This window comes from Entelurus aequoreus, linkage group LG07 (genome assembly GCF_033978785.1).
Source record: "Entelurus aequoreus isolate RoL-2023_Sb linkage group LG07, RoL_Eaeq_v1.1, whole genome shotgun sequence".
Classification (NCBI taxonomy): domain Eukaryota; kingdom Metazoa; phylum Chordata; class Actinopteri; order Syngnathiformes; family Syngnathidae; genus Entelurus; species Entelurus aequoreus.
In genome coordinates, this window is record NC_084737.1 from 39,066,321 (window position 1) to 39,086,142 (window position 19,822).

At 38.6% G+C, this 19,822-nt stretch overlaps 1 protein-coding gene across 1 annotated transcript in view; it reads right to left on the reverse strand.

Annotated features, from left to right (window-relative positions):
• cables2b (Cdk5 and Abl enzyme substrate 2b) overlaps nucleotides 1-19,435 on the reverse strand; it is a 68,289-nt gene extending 48,854 nt beyond the window's left edge. The window contains exon 1 of the mRNA XM_062053550.1: nucleotides 18,748-19,435. Within this exon, the coding sequence (XP_061909534.1) occupies nucleotides 18,748-19,337 (590 nt within the window). The 5' untranslated portion in view covers nucleotides 19,338-19,435. The remainder of the gene's footprint in view (nucleotides 1-18,747) is intronic.
• Between the last annotated feature and the right edge of the window lie 387 nt (nucleotides 19,436-19,822).

Consider the following 19,822-nt stretch of genomic DNA (forward strand, 5'->3'; position numbering starts at 1 on the left):
TGTATGTAAACTTTTGATCGCGACTGTATGTAGCATTTGGCTAATATCAAGTGATCAACACTAGAACATGTGAGCTGTGTTTAGGTTAGGTTACTTTATTACAATCTAAAGATACACTTGTTTTGCAGGCAGTGAGATCAAGACACCATGAATATACAGGAAAGAATTGCATCTCAGACGCGCCATAAAAAGATCTACATCATTTACAAGTAAGTTTTGGTGTGTATATAAAAACAAACGACAGTAATACTTTCAACAAAACCTTTTTAATGAATGTGTATATAATGTTCCTGTTTTAGCCATGATTTTTTTTCACATATACAATAATCTGGTTAATACAGGAATATTTTGTTTAGTGTGCCTTAAATTCATCTTTGAAAAGTATAATGAGCAAATACATTTATTAACACCAGCACACTACCAGCAGCAAACAAAATCAAAACCCAGATTGATGGTTATGAGTGAAATACTTCATCAATGCTGCTTTAATGTGGGATGCTTCACAATTATTTTATTGTCAGATATAAAAAATAAAAATAAATATATTAGCTTGTAAATAGTAAAAACTGGCTTGAGTGGTGCAAGGTTGTGCCGACGTCCAGAAAAACGTAACAAAAAAAGTGACATCATAACTGCATTGTGAATTTTAACTACACCACCAGCAACAACAAATTCAGCACGTTTGTGTCCACCATTGTTCATAAGGAATATGCTGAAGTTTGCGTGCTATTTTTCTATTATTTTCCGATCGGAGGCGTAACCACTGTGACGTAATGAAAAGGCTGCGGAGGGCAATGGAAAATGGTGTGGAACTTCACGGCCAACACCGGTTCAACTCCGACTCTGAACTTAATTTACTACAGCACCAAATTTCACATCTGGGGAAAAGGGGTATTTTTAATTTGTGTATTTAGTTTTCTGTATGCTGTCTCATCTTTATCTGGTCGTCAAATGTCCTTTGTGGCAAATTTCACTCCAATGTAGTGTTAGCATTTGTGCTAAGTAATTAGGTTTGTTTTGTTTGCTTTGGACAGTTCTACTTTCAGTGTTATGTTTTGTACTTTAGGATTGTGCTTTTCTTAAGACATTTGGAATACAACTCTGAAAAGCACTCAATTGTTGCTTCTATCTTTCTTCTTTGAAATTGGGCCAACCTCGCCACATCTTGATTGTGACAAATTTAAGTCAAGGTTAAGGTGGACAGCTGCTGACACCATGAACACAAAATTAAACCGTGTTACAGAAAAGATATTTCAATACAACAATAAAATTACAATAATAATAATAATGTCCAGACATTCCTGGAAGTGTGTAATATTTGCAATTTTTAAGTGTGTGTGCGCGGAGTGTGCATGTGTGTATGTGCATGTTTGAGAGAGAGAATGAGAAAGAGAGAGAGAGAGAGAGAGAAGGATCAGAGTCTTATTTAAATACCCTAAAACTTAATCCTAACCACACATACTTACTGGCCAACCACCAATCAACGATTAAATGTCCTGTTGCTAAAATCCCCTAACCCAACACACATACGCACATACGCACAGGCGTTCACCCAGGAGGCATGTTGTCTGTTTTATGTCACCTCAGGCCTTCACTCTAAATGTATTTGTGGAAGTAAAATGGAAACCACAATATTGTTTACACCTGCACAATCTAAACAGGTCAAAAATGTACTGTGCAAAATAATAATGCACACTAACATAGATGCCTTAATTCAACAATACGTTTGTTGTTTGGTGGTGATGATGGTGTCGAAATGCACCGGCATCACACTTGAGGTTTTTTTTCCATGTTGCTAAATAAAACCAAATAGGAGACAGAAGGATGATCTGGTTTAGAGAAGATTAGAAGAGAATTGCAGCCGAGGCAGGGACCTCTGACTTACAGTATATGGCATTGCTATCCAATTCAGTGTGTGTTTGTGTGTGTGTTTTAGTGTGTGTTTGTGTGAGTGATTGCGTGTGTGTGTCTGTGTTTGCGTGCGTGCATGCTTATGTTCGCGTGTGTGTTTGTGAGTACATGAAGAGTGGGGAATTCCATTTTGTTTTCACTGGAGGGGTATGTATGTTTAGACACACCAAGACATGCAGATGATGTCAGCCTGATTCCATCCTCTAAGTTACTTCTCTTTGTTACTGTATATTAGTGTGTTGTCAGAAGGGTGTGCTTAACCCGATTAGCCATACATTTTTCGATCCACACAACACATGCATTACTAGCTCCAACATAGACTTTGTGCATATATATATATATTTTTGTTTTGTTTCACTGTGTGCATGTGTTCATAACTGCATGACATGTCACCCTGTGTCTATCTGCTCGACCTTTCTTGTCACTCATTGTTGTCATGATACTGCAATTTCTAACACGTACCAAAAAGGAGAAAATACTGTACCATCAATCAGATAACTTAAAACAAGTTGAAGCAACTCTGTGTACAGTGACATTTAAAAAATGTAAGAATCATTTTGTGTATTCACCACAGAACAAGCAAAAAATGGACTTGAACGTCTGGAAAGAAAACAGACAATAAATGTAGGTCACCATTACAATAATTGCACAAATTAGGAACAGCTTTGACAAACAAAACATTTTCCAGAGAAGGCGTGGAGCTTTGAGCCAAAACATAATTTATTAACAACTCAACTTTTCTTTAGACTCTACACTAGCTACAATATTTTTCAAAAGTTAGAAAACCTCCAGTCGCTGAGCTAAAATAACATATACATTAATTTAGGACTATATCTCATGTACTGTTCAAACATAACAGCATATTATCGATGCATTACCAAGATACCACGAACATGCTCCCTAATGACTATAAGCAATCTGAATGGCTTTACTAGGTGCTCTGATACCATTACACCTTTGCCTTGCTATTACGTTTATATCACAGCTAAGAACATTGAATGCATGACAGTTAATACAGGTATGTAATCTCCTACAATTAGTTGGGTCATTTTAAGACATTTCCGTGACCATGGAGAGGAAAAGTCAGTTTCTCAATACAATTGTGATCTAGGAGGGTTACTAAAAAAATTTGGCCGGGGTTTATTTTTCAAAATGGTGGGCAAACTTCGTGAGAGCCCGAAATCCAGGATGGCTGCCATGGAAATTAACTTTCAGTTCAGTTCAGTTCAGTTTCAGTTTATTTCGAAGATGCATACGATACAATGTAATGCATCACACAGTTCCAGTTGTTTCATTACAGCACGTCCGAAAAGGAGTAGGAAGAAGCAGAGCTTATTTACTCCTACCCCTTTTCATACCACAGCAATTTTATCCAATTTCCTTGTTCTCTGTAACAGAACAGTGAACAAATAAATAATAAATAAATAATATACCATAGTAAACATACAAATATTAAATACATAAATAATCTTTGCCTCAATTAAAAAAAAAGGGGAAAAAAAGTGTTCAAGATGTTTTGAATGGTTTGACCTACAATGATGCACAATACATGATTTCAGAGCTTATTTTGGTCAAGGAATACATACAGTATTTGGTGGTTATGTAATGATATGACCTATTTTTGATCCTCAAATCCAAGATGAATGCCAGTTTTGAGCTCAATTTTTTTTTGTATTATTATTATTATTATTTTATTTTTTAAATTGGCCAGAGTCTTAATATTAGGCTTTAATGAAAGCTCTACTTAGAATGAATTGAGTTATGAACACAGGGGATGCTTTGAAATCAAAAATAGGTCATATCATTACATAACCACCAATTACCGTAATTTCCTGACTATAAGCCGCACCTGACTATAAGCCGCACCAGCTAACTTTAGGTGAAAATACAGATTGCTCCATATATAAGCCGCACCCGACTATAAGCCGCAGGGTTTTGATGTGTAATTAGCGTAGTATATAGGGGTTCCTGCTACCACGGAGGGGATTGTCGGGACAGAGATGACTGTTTGGGAACGCAAAGCGTCCCATTTATTAACTATAAACCTTTCAATCATTCAATCAAACTTTCACATCTTTGACATGACGAACAGCATTCGTGCAGAGTACAAATAATACAACGGTGCAAAACTATGGAACTAACTGGACTTACAACACAAGCAATGCCAAACTATTAATCGATTTAAACTATTAAACAAACATGGGGTCTGGTTCAAATATAGAGATGAGGGTCTTTAATTTGACCTGCTGATGTACTCTGTCTCAAAGTGTAACATGTGCTCAATGTTTCCTTACCATTATTGCTATGTTGTCTATTACCATTATTGCTATGATGTCTATTACCATTGTTGGTATATTCATTATTCCTACATTGTTGATACAAATGATTGTTAGTGTAATAATTATTGTTACCTATGGTAATGCCACTATGATACAACATCTGTATTATAATCCTTGAACAAAGTGAGAGTGAAACTCGTGAATAATCACTGAATGGAGAACTGGGGGTGGGATTAAATACGTTATCTTCTTCCCACTCCCTTTCAGGCAAAACTGGACAATAATGCACTATATTAATTTATATTATGTTTTGTCAACTTGTACGTTTTTGTCATTGCCTGAAATAAATAAATACATGAAAAATGAATGAAAAGTAATACAAAGTGCTCGCCTGTACGTTATCAAAATAACCAGCCTACCGGTATATGAAAAGTCAGTCTTTAATCATTGTGTCATCGTCTTCCTCCTGCGTACTAAAACCACCGAAATCCTCTTCGTCAGTGTCGGAGAAGAACAGGCCGTATATAAGCCGCACCCTTGTATAAGCCGCAGGGACCAGAACGAGGGGAAAAAGTAGCGGCTTATAGTCCGGAAATTACGGTATATATTCCTTGACCAAAATAAGCTCTGAAATCATGTATTCATCATTGTAGATCAAACAATTCAAAAGTTAATTTCCATGGCGGCCATCTTGGATTTTGGGCTCTCACAAAGTTTGCCTGCCATTTTGAAGAATACACCATGGCCACATTTTTTTTGTAACCCTCCTAGATGACAAATGTATTGAGAAACGGACCTTTCCTCTCCATGGTCACGGAAATGTCTTATATGACCCAACTAAATTATAATGCTTTCAACTAAAATGAAATACATGAAAAAAGGGTGGCTGAAACAGGCGTACCTTATGTGTGACGAAAGCAAGAAACGATTGCAACCTTGTTCATACTGCAGTTGGCCATAAAAGCAGTTTTATCAGTACTTTGATGAGAACAATAAGAATCCCAAGAGGCGGAATCTTAAACGGAATCACAAAATTGTCCAGTTGAAACAAAATTGACTGTTAAACGCGGAATATCACGAAGATTGACAAATGTGACAGAAATGCTGTCATCGTGAGGAGAAGTAACTTGTGTCTGGGAAAATCATGTGTCTGGGACCACCCATTTATCCCCGAAACACTCAACCCTCCCCTCCCAAACTAGGCAATGTTGAAACGGCAACTTGAAACGCCGGCTAAGTCTGCCAACAAACTACAAAGCTAATGCTAGCCAGGACAACCTATACTCCCGCAACCGTCTCATCTGCTTGTGTTGTTGTGGACGTGACCGCCAATAACAGCTCAATGAACAGAGAGGACAGCTGTAACTTGAGAGGCACTCTTTTTATTTCAAAACAGTGTGGAGTCATCTCTACACTCAAAAGACATAGCAGCCGTTAAGCGCCCTTAAGAACAGCAGCGCATTACAGTGCTGACTGCGCTAACAAATTAAAGGTTTCAAAAAAGTACTTTACATAAAGGCACTTTGTACTTAAAGCACTCTTTGTAGGGATATTTTGATCAAATCTTATGCTGCCGATTCCGATACCATCATCCATGAGTGAGTTCGACCGATACCAATACAGATACCAATCACGTGTATTAACTGTAACATTTTCAATTAATCTATGGTTAGTGCTTTTGACAGTTTAACAATATCAACACAATATTCAAACTATAAGTCGCTCCGGAGTATAAGTCGCACCGGCCGAAAATGTATAATAAAGAAGGAAAAAAACATATATAAGTCACATTTTTGGGGGAAATTTATTTGATAAAACCCAACACCAAGAATAGACATTTGAGAGGAAATTTAAAATAAATAAGGAATAGTAAACAACAGGCTGAATAAGTGTACGTTATATGACGCATAAATAACCAACTGAGAACGTGCCTGGTATGTTAACGTAACATATTATGGTAAGAGTCATTCAAATAACTATAACATATAGAACATGCTATACGTTTACCAAACAATCTGTCACTCTTAATCGCTAAATCTGGTGATATCTTATACGTCTAGTCTCTTACGTGAATGAGCTAAATAATATTATTTGATATTTTACGGTAATGTGTTAATAATTTCACACATAAGTCGCTCCTGAGTATAAGTCGCACCCCCGGCCAAACTATGAAAAAAACTGCGATTTATAGTCCGAAAAATACGGTAGTTCCTTATTCTCGTCCTCTGGTGATTGTATTTAATATTGATATTTAAGAGATTAACAAATGCAGTTTATTTTCCATAATGGAGGTGATTGTTATTAGCTTAGAGGAGCGTCTCAACACAGTGTATGGAGACACATATTTAGCTGCTAGCTGCTGGTCAGCTGGGGGATTAAAAATAAATACAGTGTCAGTCAGAGGACATTGGCAATAAAATGCATTAATTGGCAATGGCGATCACATACTTTTTCACATACAAATCAGTGGCCAATCTATCGGACCATCCCTAACTCATTGATACATTTATGTTACAAAATGATGCTTTGACCTAAAACACTGGTTAAAATTGTCCAATGAGGGATTGCACCAATAAATGTAAGGATTTTAGCATTTAAATAATGTATATTGGATAACATTTTAGGTTTTACACAAAAAGCACATATTCTATGGTGGTAAAATAAACATAATGCTGAAAAACTTTAACAGAAAAGACAGAATTTGGAATGGATTTCATAAGCTCCAATACCAACATAAGTACTACAATACTTCAAGACAATGGCCAAGAAAATCCATAAATGAAACAAACAACAGTTGATTCAGAATCATCAACCATCAATTAATCAATCACTATGTGACGTCCATCCTAACTGTTGTGTGAAACCATAAATCTAATGAGAATGTGAAATCAGATGTGAAATATGGGTCAAACATGGAACTTTGCTGAAACAATGGCAGGGTCATTTGGCGCCCGATGCTAATTGTACCATTTCCAACTGAATACAAAAGCCAGATGTTCATGGGTTTATGTACAGGGTGAAAGTGACAAAAGACTATTTGGGGCAGAGTGTGCTTAAAACAAGTCAAAAGGCTAAAGGGGAGGCTTCGCTCACATGTTAGCTGAATGGGAGGCCTCATACAAACAGAGCATGACTGATGATTGTAGTGTATCTGTCGACAGCAAACTTGTGTCAAACCAGGAAGTGTGTAGGTGAAGAAAGACGTCTGTTTTTTTAATTCAGCCAGCTGGCAGTCAGCACAGGAAACTCAGCAGCTCATTTCCAACACTCTCCACTCTATTGTGCTGGCACCCAGAAAAATTCAGATTTTATGTATCACTTTACCTTACATTATAGTGTGTTCTTAAGTAATGTTGAAAAAGTGTAGCCCATTATTATAACCCATACCTAAAAGTTTCATCCTACATCATCAGGCACGGTACATGTTTACTTACATGTGTGAAAAACAGATAACAGCTTTTGGAGCTTTTAGCCACTTGATTGATGAGCTGGTATGCGAGGCTAATTTTCAGATATGTGTTATGCATAAATAGGTTAAGCGGTGTTTAGTGCCACAGGGTTGATTCGCTGCCAAAATGGTGACAAAACTGATCCATCAGCTCTCGCACTGGGACAGCACATATGAGCCAACCATTGCACACGCACACAGCCTTACACGGTGAAAACATTCACTCATTCACTTATCCTCTGATTCTCATATCTTGCTCTTACTGCTGTGTGTTTGCATTTGCGCTATTTGAGTCAGCTAAGAAAATGCAAATATTTTGCACTCGTGGGCCACAAAACATTGTTTGTCTCCCTGCTGTCTGTGTGGTTTTTACCCGCCCCTAGGTTCACTTCCCCTCTACAGACCCATCATTTGTGGTTCAATTGTGGTTCGTTGACAGCCTGTCAACAAAACATCAACAGGATTTGAGTTGGCAGAGGTTTCTAAATTCTTAGAAATTACAGGACACCATACATGTTGTTGGATGTATTTAAACAACAAAGCAATAAATACTTGTTAGAGACATATTAGGTGAAATAATGTGCATGAAGAAAATCTAATTGAGAAACAAAATAACGTCTGCAGTCGCAGTTAACAATGTGACTGGCAGCAGAAAAAAATAAAACAAATAAATGATAACAAATTTCTAGTGTGGAGTGTTTGCCCACCTTTCTAAACTTGAACAAGCCATGTGTACATTTCATCACCTTCCTTTATTGTTATTATAAATTTATATTAAGAAATTTATCCAGGATTTTGCAATGTTGTAATCACGCCAATTCACACTACTTGTACCAATCCCCAAGAATCACACCTCGCAACTTAGTCTAATATACGCAACTTCCCCATACATTTTGGCCATTCAGCTTAATTTATTGCCAACTGAATTTGTCTTTGAGCGGCACTTAAACCCGCACGTCCACTGTCTAATCAAAATGTATTATTACTTATCTTTTCTTGTGTAGACGAATCAGCAACAGCAACGTCTAACAATTTATCAACTCTTTACTGCCTAAATGTAAACGGTGTAGCTTAGAACTACTTCCTGCTCCTGTCTACGGGTCTAAGCCTATTGGGTAATGTAGTACATAAGCATTTAGCAACACACCAGCGTCCTGACTTCCTAGTTACAGTATATAAAGTATATGATTTTATATTTAAGCTTTATGTATGCAGGGTAAGGCAATTAAGAATATATTCTTATTTGCAAAGAGGCAGCATTTACATGACAGAGTTTTTGAAGTGTAATGATAATCTCATCGTCTCTCATTTAACAACAAAAATGTGCACTATAGATCGCTCTCAACAGTTCACAGATGCTCTTAATGTGCATTGGTAACTGTATTGGAACATAAATTAAGGTTTAAGATGAAAAACACATTTTTTAAGCTTGAAATAAGCATGGAAAATGTCAACAACAAATTGGGTACAACAGAGCTCTTTGGTGCTGTTTCATTCAATAATTATGATTAATTATTAGTATTATTTGTTATAATAATTAAAACAGAACAGTAATTTGAAAATACGGTCTGATTATGTGCTTTTACTGTCATTTGGCGTCTACTTTTTTGTGTGTGTATAATTAGTATTTAATAGTCTTTTTTTTCCCCTCTCTTTTTTTTTTAATATTGTGCTTTTTGAGCATAAGGTTACAAATAACACTTAACAAACTAATAACAAATCCATAAGAGCACAATTTAATTAAATGTTATTGAACAAAAAATAAGACTCAAAACATTGCTACACTTCAGCAACTTTTTGAAAAAGCTGATGCAAATTCAGGCATTTTAGAAGTTACAATCAAACAAAAAAAGCTAAATTTTGGAGGGAATTGTTAAGTAAGCCATATTGTACTGAACAGCCTGTACTGTACATGGCTAATTTTTTTTAATTTTTATATTTTTTTTTGCATGGCTAATTTGTATAAGAGATAAGTATTTTTAACATCACCAATATTCAACTGAGCAGAGTAACAGATTTTTTGTTTAGTTATTGTGTGCTATTGACTTTGTTTTGCTCAAATAATTGCATGTAATAAAATGAAATGAGGAACTTGTTTAAACATTGTGTTGATATTGTTACAGTGTCAATAACACTCACCATAAAAACTTTTTTAAAATTACCAGTGGCGTGCGGTGAGGTTAATGTCTGGTGAGGCACTGCATCATCACAGTCAGATTTACAAACATATGAACCCTAAATAATGTCTTATTCACCATGTGATTGGCAGCAGTTAACGGGTTATGTTTAAAAGCTCATACCAGCATTCTTCCCTGCTTGGCACTCAGCATCAAGGGTTGGAATTGGGGGTTAAATCACCAAAAATTATTCCCGGGCGCGGCGCCGCTGCTGCCCACTGCTCCTCTCACCTCCCAGGGGGTGAACAAGGGGATGGGTCAAATGTAGAGGACAAATTTCACCACACCTAGTGTGTGTGTGACAATCATTGGTACTTTAACTTAACTTTAACATTACACTTACAAACTGTAGCACACAAAAAAGCACATTTGCTAAAAAAAAACGTTATTATGGTCTTACCTTTACTTATAAGTGCGGGAACAGTGGTGTTCGTGTTGGAAAAGTTGTGAATGAATGAAATATGACATCCGTGCTGCAGTCTGCAGGTGTACCTAATGTTGTGTCCCTGCGGTCGTTCGCGGCTCCTCCACCGCGAGCATTGTTGTTTTTGCACTTTTTGGCTTCTTGTTAAGTGACTTTTTTTGGGTGGATTCGGTCTTGCACGTGGAGGGTTTGGGTGTGGGCTTTGGTTGGTGTGGCCGCGGTGCTCCCGTCGAGCGGTGCATTCTGCGCCGGAGATGCTTGGCACCAGGAGGCGGGGTTATGAGACGAGCCTCACACAGTGTGTCTTCGCAGCAGATGTATGATCGCTCAGCACAAGAAATACGTTACACACATACAGTTGTTGACAAAATACACTGGACATTATATACCTCAGCTAACTAAACTATGGAAATGTATAATATAATTCATATAGCAATACGGTCTCACTGCACAGCAGGCCAGCAGTTAGCCGAGTCATTGCGCACAATCCATGTTGAGGCACAACGCAGTGACGTGCCTCAACTGGCTGCTGATCACCGCACCGTCTTTTCTCAGTATTTGAACAGCAAATGTGAAAATAAAAATAAAAAATAATCTAAAACTGGTGAAGTTAAATGGAAAATAACTTTAGTATAATCACTGGATACATATAACAATTTAATTTTTTTTTTTTTTTTTCTTTTTACTTTTTTTTTTCTTTCCATGATGGCAGGTGAGGCCGTGCCTCCCCTGCCTCTAGTGACTGCACGCCACTGAAAATTACAGTTAATGGGTGTGATCAGTATCAGATGATTTCACTCATAGATGATCAGAATCGGCACCATAAAACCCTAATGGCAACAAAATATTTTTTAATGAAATAAAATGTTTTAAAAAGTCTAACTTTTGTGAATGTGTAGTCTTGTGGAATGAATAGTCATAACATTTTTATTCGAGTTTGTAGGATTTACATTTATATAATGGTTGAAAATAGCCCTTTAAGAAAATCCTAGTAAATGTTTTACCCTGCCCCCGAAAGGACACCTATTATGCAAAACCAACTTTTTTTTACCTATTGGTACCTGTTTTTGTGCATCTGCATTAGTCCCAAAAAGTTTAAATCAAACCATTAAGGCATTGCGAAGATATTTATACTTCCTCCAAATGAGCCGTTTGAAATTTGCCCTGTTTGTGACGTTTTTCCCTTTGATGACATTAGCGGATATCTCCATATAAAAGCTGAAGAGCTTTGCGGGAGTCAGCCACATTAATCCGACAATGTAATCAATAAGTACCTTATTTTTCCTCTTTCCTCTTGTTGTGGGGCAGACTGGCTAACACAAGCGCATGCATCCTCCGCTAATGCCCTTTCTAATACAAAGTAATGTATATTTCTAACTTATCCTAAAGAGACAGTCAAAAAGCGGTTTGAGGAAGGTCTGTAAAACATAATCTCTGCAACATTTTGTGCAAAGAACCACCATTACATGTTATGTAGATTAGACCACAAGGAAATGTTTTAAACATAAAATAAAAATTATAATAATGACCCCTTTAAAAGAAGCGGAACCGAGAATCATTGGGAACCGGAATCATTGGAAACCGGAATCGAAACCGGATTTATCCAACCCTACTCGAAGAAACAGAGTATACATTTAAGCTTTTTTCTGATCAAATAAACCAATTTAAATAATTAATCGTTGCAGCTCGAGATTCTGCTCTTCTTGCTGTTACAACATATCTGTGTAGTTTGCTTGTTAGGGCGGTTCCCCCTTATGTTTAGAGGAGAAAATGGGAGGCTTTTAATCCCGGGCCCACCATACCTACCATCAAGCATGGTGGTGGTAGTATTATGCTCTGGGCCTGTTTTGCTACCAATGGAACTGGTGCTTTACAGAGAGTAAATGGAACAATGAAAAAGGAGGATTACCTCCAAATTCTTCAGGACAACCTAATATCATCAGCTCGGAGGTTGGGTCTTGGGCGCAGTTGGGTGTTCCAACAGGACAATAACCCCAAACACACGTCAAAAGTGGTAAAGGAATAGCTAAATCAGGCTAGAATTAAGGTTTTAGAATGGCCTTACCAAAGTCTTGACTTAAACCCCATTGAGAACATGTGGACAATGCTGAAGAAACAAGTCCATGTCAGAAAACCAACAAATTTAGCTGAACTGCACCAATTTTGTCAAGAGGAGTGGTCAAAAATTCCACCAGAAGCTTGCCAGAAGCTTGTGCCTTATTGCACTGAAACTTGCCAAGGGACATGTAACCAAATATTAACATTGCTGTATGTATACTTTTGGCCCACCAGATTTGGTCACATTTTCAGTAGACCTATAATAAATTCATAAAAGAACCAAACTTCATGAATGTTTTTGTGACCAACAAGTATGTGCTCCAATCACACTATCACATAAAAAAAAGGGTTGTAGAAATTATTGGTAACTCAAGACAGCCATGACATTATGTTCTTTACAAGTGTATGTAAACTTTTGACCATGTGTATATATATATATATATATATATATATATATATATATATATATATATATATATATATATATATATATATATATATATATATATATATATATATATATATATATATATACACACTTAAATAATGTATATAAAACCCCAATGGAGGTGTTTGGATGTTTTTTTAGGGCTTTATAGGCAGAATTGAGGCTTCACAACAAGCAGACTTTTGATCGCATTTATTTAATATTTATAATGCTTTAAAAAATAAAACATCCATCGTCATGTCTCTCATAATGATTGTGAATGATAGGCAAAATTCCCCCAAACAAGTGCAGTTGCCCTTTAAGGTCACAGTACGATATTATTGCAGTAATGTGTATAAAAAAAAAACGATGACTTGGGAAAAAATGCTTTGGTGTGGAAAATTAAGTGCTACTTATGTTACACTTAATGCAAATAAACACACACCTCATGCTCAAATGTTGTAATCCTATTTATTACTGTGGGGGACGGCAAGGTGAAGTTGGGAGAGTGGCCGTGCCAGCAATCTGAGGGTTACTGGTTCAATCCCCACCTTCTACCACCCTAGTCACGTCCGTTGTGTCCTTGAGCAAGACACTTCAGCCTTGCTCCTGATGGGACTGGTTAGCGCCGTGCATGGCAGCTCCCGCCATCAGTGTGTGAATGTGTGAATGTGTGTGTGTGAATGTGGAAAATAGTGTCAAAGCGCTTTGAGTTCCTTAAAAAAGGTACAAAAGCGCTATACAAGTACGACCCATTTACCATTTACCATATGGTAATAGATACTAAAAATAATATAAAAAATACTAAAAATAAATACTATAGTAATAAATACCTCTTGGAGTACCAAGAGGTAATTTCAAAGTGAATAAACAGTATTTCAAGTAACAAGCAAACGTAAAAAACATTCAATTAATATTTTGTTAGGTTAATCCTTTCTCTCTTTTTCTCCACGACCTGACCACAATATCGTAAACCAAGAGTTGTGAACGCATGACACAACCATGAAGTGTTGCAAAGGTTAATCCGTCCCAATTCACATCGCTGCAGCCGGGGCTGGAAGATTCTCTCGAGGACCCACTCTTCCTTGACCACTTGGGCTGGGTCCTTGGAAGGATGCAGCCGATGAATTGACACACAGCCAACCTGTTTCAGTATGATGCATACTACCAGTACTACGCTCCAACTGCTTCCCCAGGTTAGCCACACCCTATCAAGTTTTTGATGATTTATCTATTTATTTAATTTTTTTTTCATCCCCTTCCTTCTCAGCACTGTGGGGAACTCGCATGGCTGCCGTTTTGTGACCCCAAGATGCAAGAACCAGGAGAGCGGAGAGCGGGTATGATGAGTTTTATTCTCATACAAACAGAAAATGAAGCAGTCTAGCATACAAAAGTTCCAAACATAAAGTGTTATCATCGAGCACTGAGGAGTGCTCGAGACAAGGCATAAATAGCATACATGTTGATTGGCCGCAGGTGTGGACCAGCTGCCAATCAACAGCAGGTGTGTGAATAAACAGTGCTCAGCGGAACAAGCAGGAAGTGGCAACCAAAATAAGAGCACTGATAGGAAGTAAATACAAAAACGAGGAAAACAAACAGAAATGAAGTGACAGATCGTCACAAGCACTGTCCTTCACACTCGCTCACTTCCTTCCTATGCTTGGAAAAACAAAGTTATGTCAATCTCTAGCTATAAGCTAATGCTAGCTTATCTCAAAACACTCTTAAGTAGAGGTACCACTCACTGAAGTATAAAAATTGTTTCACAATAATGGTGGGGAATTCACCACGCCTGTTAGGATGAAGACCATCATATATATAGGTATATATGGAAACACTGGTATCTGTGCCTTTTATAGAATGTGTAGACGCATTTTTATAGTATATATATACAAACCCCGTTTCCATATGAGGAAATTGTGTTAGATGTAAATATAAACGGAATACAATGATTTGCAAATAATTTTCAACCCATATTCAGTTGAATATGCTACAAAGACAACATATTTGATGTTCAAACTGATAAACTTTTTTTTTTTTGCAAATAATCATTAACTTTAGAATTTGATGCCAGCAACACGTGACAAAGAAGTTGGGAAAGGTGGCAATAAATACTGATAAAGTTGAGGAATGCTCATCAAACACTTATTTGGAACATCTCACAGGTGAACAGGCAAATTGGGAACAGGTGAGTGCCATGATTGGGTATAAAAGTAGATTCCATGAAATGCTCAGTCATTCACAAACAAGGATGGGGCGAGGGTCACCACTTTGTCAACAAATGCGTGAGCAAATTGTTGAACAGTTTAAGGAAAACCTTTCTCAACCAGCTATTGCAAGGAATTTAGGGATTTCACCATCTGCGGTCCGTAATATCATCAAAGAGTTCAGAGAATCTGGAGAAATTGCTGCACGTAAGCAGCTAAGCCCGTGACCTTCGATCCCTCAGGCTGTACTGCATCAACAAGCGACATGGGCGGTATAGCTCGGTTGGTAGAGCGGCCGTGCCAGCAACTTGAGGGTTGCAGGTTCGATCCCCGCTTCCGCCATCCTAGTCACTGCCGTTGTGTCCTTGGGCAAGACACTTTACCCACCTGCTCCCAGTGCCACCCACACTGGTTTGAATGTAACTTAGATATTGGGTTTCACTATGTAAAGCGCTTTGAGTCACTTGAGAAAAAAGCGCTATATAAAATGTAATTCACTTCACTTCACTTCACATCAGTGTGTAAAGGATATCACCACATGGGCTCAGGAACACTTCAGAAACCCACTGTCAGTAACTACAGTTGGTCGCTACATCTGTAAGTGCAATTTAAAACTCTCCTATGCAAGGCAAAAACCGTTTATCAACAACACCCAGAAACGCCGTCGGCTTCGCTGGGCCTGAGCTCATCTAAGATGGACTGATACAAAGTGGAAAAGTGTTCTGTGGTCTGACGAGTCCACATTTCAAATTGTTTTTGGAAACTGTGGACGTCGTGTCCTCAGGGCCAAAGAGGAAAAGAACCATCCGGATTGTTATAGGCGCAAAGTGTAAAAGCCAGCATGTGTGATGGTATGGGGGTGTATTAGTGCCCAAGACATGGGTAACTTACACATCTGTGAAGGTGCCATTAATGCTGAAAGGTACATACAGCTTTTGGAGCAACATATGTTGCCATCCAAGCAACGTTACCATGGACGCCCCTGCTTATTTCAGCAAGACAATGCCAAGCCACGTATTACCTCAACGTGGCTTCATAGTAAAAGAGTGCGGGTACTAGACTGGCCTGCCTGTAGTCCAGACCTGTCTCCCATTGAAAATGTGTGGCGCATTATGAAGCCTAAAATACCACAACGGAGACCCCCGGACTGTTGAACAACTTAAGCTGTACATCAAGCAAGAATGGGAAAGAATTCCACCTGAGAAGCTTAAATGTGTCTCCTCAGTTCCCAAACGTTTACTGAGTGTTGTTAAAAGGAAAGGCCATGTAACACAGTAGTGAACATGCCCTTTCCCAACTACTTTGGCACGTGTTGCAGCCATGAAATTCTAAGTTAATTATTATTTGCAAAAAAAAATAAAGTTTATGATTTTGAACATCAAATATCTTGGCTTTGTAGTGCATTCAATTGAATATGGGTTGAAAATGATTTACAAATCATTGTATTCCGTTTATATTTACATCTAACACAATTTCCCAACTCATATGGAAACGGGGTTTGTATATATATTTTTTATTGCTGCTTGTATTTATTTATTAGATGTCTTTTACTGAATATGCACAAGCACTATTTTTAATATTATGTGATAATGCCTTTTATACTGTATTTTCTTTGTTTTATGTATTGTATGTGATTGTATGTCTACTTGGACGTTGGAGTCTGCAATAAAAGTTTGATTGATATGTGAATTCGAAGGGTTTTATGGTGCGTTCACAGACCGCTGAACAGAGTCGGATGCCAAAATGCCTGCCCTAAATAATAAATAATAATAGACTGTATTTGTTACGCACTATCCATTTTAATTAATCTTGAAGTGCTACACAACAAAACTATATTTAACACAACAAAAGCATAGCCAGATAAAATACTAGGACTAAAACGCTATCAGTGAAACATAACAAACACAAAACATGCAAAATAGTGGGTTCTAAAACAGTGTGTCTACTTACTTTAGTTATTAAAAATAAGGTGGTCAGTGTGTATAAGTAATTTTTGAGGGCATTACACAATACTGCAATAATAATGATAACTGATCATTTTGGTCACGATAACTGTGACATGAAAGTTCCATATAATTACATCACATTAAAAAAAAATTTTTTCTAAGAATCAATTTTTATAAATAAGTTTTATAGACCATCTTCACGCTTAGTCACTGCGTACATACACTATATTGCCAAAAGTATTTGGCCACCCATCCAAATAATCAAGGGTCAGCTGATGCTGACTTTCAGTCAGTTGCTACCGAGCTCCAAACTTCGTGTGACCTTCCAATTAGCCCGTACAGCACGCAGAGAGCTTCATGGAATGGGTTTCCATGGCCGAGCAACTGTGTCTAAGCCATGCATCACCAAAGCGTCGGATGAAGTGGTGTAAAGCACGTCGTCACTGCACTCTAGAGCAGTGGAGACGCCTTCTCTGGAGTGATGGATCACGCTTTTCCATCTGGCAATCTGATGGACCAGTCTGGGTTTGGAGGTTGCCAGGAGAACGGTACATTTCGGACTGCATTGTGCCGAGTGTGAAATTTGGTGGAGGAGGAATTATGGTGTGGGGTTGTTTTTCAGGAGTTGGGCTTGGCCCCTCAGTTCCAGTGAGTTCATATGTGAGTCAAGGCAGGTGGCCGAATACTTTTGGCAATATAGTGTATGTCATACGTAAACAACCAAGCGGAGATTTTTTTTAACCTGTTTTGACAATGTTTTATTATATTTAGAAACCCCTCCATCCATCTATTTTCTACCGCTTGTCCCTTTCGAGGTCGCTGGGGGTGCTGGATCATCACAGGGCCAACACAGATAGACAGACAACATTCACACTCACATTCACACACTAGGGCGAATTTAGAAATAGAATAGAATAGAAAGTACTTTAATGATCCCTGGGGGAAATTCAGCACCACAGTTCGCTCACAATAGACAAGAATAATAATAAATAATATAATATATATAATATATTATATATATAATATATAAATAATATAAATATATTCTACATATACTACATATACTCTAAGTTTAAGTGCAGTCAAGGAACATGTGCATTATACAGTCTGATGGCTGTCGGTATGAAGTACCTCCTGTGTCGTTCCGTGTTGTTTTTGGGAGTCTGAGCCTTCCACTGAACGTGCTCATTCTCTCCAAAAGGTCTGAGTGTAGTGGGTGGGAGGTGTTGTCCATAATGGCTAGGAGTTTTGCTAGACTTCTCCTCTCTGACACCACCGCCAGAGAGTCTAGCTCCACTCCCACCATGTTACTGGCCTTCTAATTTAGTGTTGCCAATCCAAATAATATATTGCGAGAATCGTTTTGAATGGAGAATCGATTACAAATCGAATTGTCAGCCCAAGAAGGAATCGGAATTGAATTGTGAGTTGTTCACATTCTTAACAGATGGATCATGGATGGGTGTTCTGTCAGTGAAATGAAGAATTCGCTCAGTGGCTTCGTGGTTAGAGTGTCCGCCCTGAGATCGTGAGTTCAAACCCTGGCCGAGTCATACCAAAGACTATAAAAATGGGACCCATTACTTCCCACTCAGCATCAAGGGTTGGAATTGGGGGTTAAATCCCCAAAATGATTCCCGAGCGCGGCCACCGCTGCTGCTCACTGCTCCCCTCACCTCCCAGGGGGTGGAACAAAGGGATGGGTCAAATGCAGAGGATCATTTCACGACACCTAGTGTGTGTCTGACTATCAGTGGTACATTAACTTTAACTTTAAGAAGAATGCCGCAAACTCATTAAACTTGGAGATACAATTCAAGCAGTACGCCAAAACAAAGCAAAACAAAAATATGTTTCCACTCACCTTTGCCTCAGCTCGGAGGACACGGAGTTACAGCTCTGTACCGACAACAGCGTGGAAGACTTCCGTGGTCCCACCGGCGAAGGCTGAAGGCTGCTGTTGGACGCTGAAGGCGACAGCAGGTTGCTGTTGGCGGCCAGGAGGACACAGTCTCTCGGATGGTCGAGCATCAGATCCGCACTCTCCGTGTCCGAGGGCAGGACCAGGATAGGCGGCACAGTGAGGAACCCCACGCCTGCCCGCGGCGTCGTGGATGTTTTCACTTCCACGCAGCTGACAGAAGCTGACAAAGTCGCGGATGTCCCGGAGCTATCCTTCTTGTTACTTGGCTCCGGATAAAGTCCTGCCGCCGTAGAAGCAAGTCCGGCACCTCCCTGGTCGCTCTCATTGTGCCGGAGACTCCCTCCATTCTCAGCCGGGCTGATTTGAACCGGCCGCCCGTCCAAGGAGATGTTACTCAGGAACAAAAGAGCAGCTTGTCTGCGGTTGGAATTCTCACGGTTCCTCCGGATTTGCTCCCGAGTCTGTGTTTTTTTAGAGGCCGAAATTGCGGTGACGTGCTGGCCGCTGGTACCAGCAGCAGCCGCCGCCATGCTGCGTGTCCCACGGAGGAAGACGAGCGGGGAAGCACAAACACTCGCAACTTGCAACTGTCAAATCCTTTTTTTTACCCGGCGCGAGGCGGCTTTAACCCCACCTGCGCTCCCATTGGCTCAATCTGGCTACGTCATGACGTCGAGCTCATGGGTCTTCCGGGAGTGGATGACGCCATCATTTGACTGTCCTGTATATGTCCTCAGTGATTAACAATAGTCTACAGTGAAGTTTACTTAATACGGCTATTTCTTAAAAGTTTACCTGACTATTTATGAAGTTGTTGAGATATTTGGGAAAAATGCAAACCAAAGGAATTTAAATTGTAAATATCGATCATCTTTTACACCAACATTTCAAAAATATAATGCACTTAATGAAATGAATAAATAGAGGATGATGATAATAATAATAATAATAATGCATTTTTGTTTGCTTTTTCTTAAAAGATGCAACATCTTAAAATGAATAGCAATATAAGAAA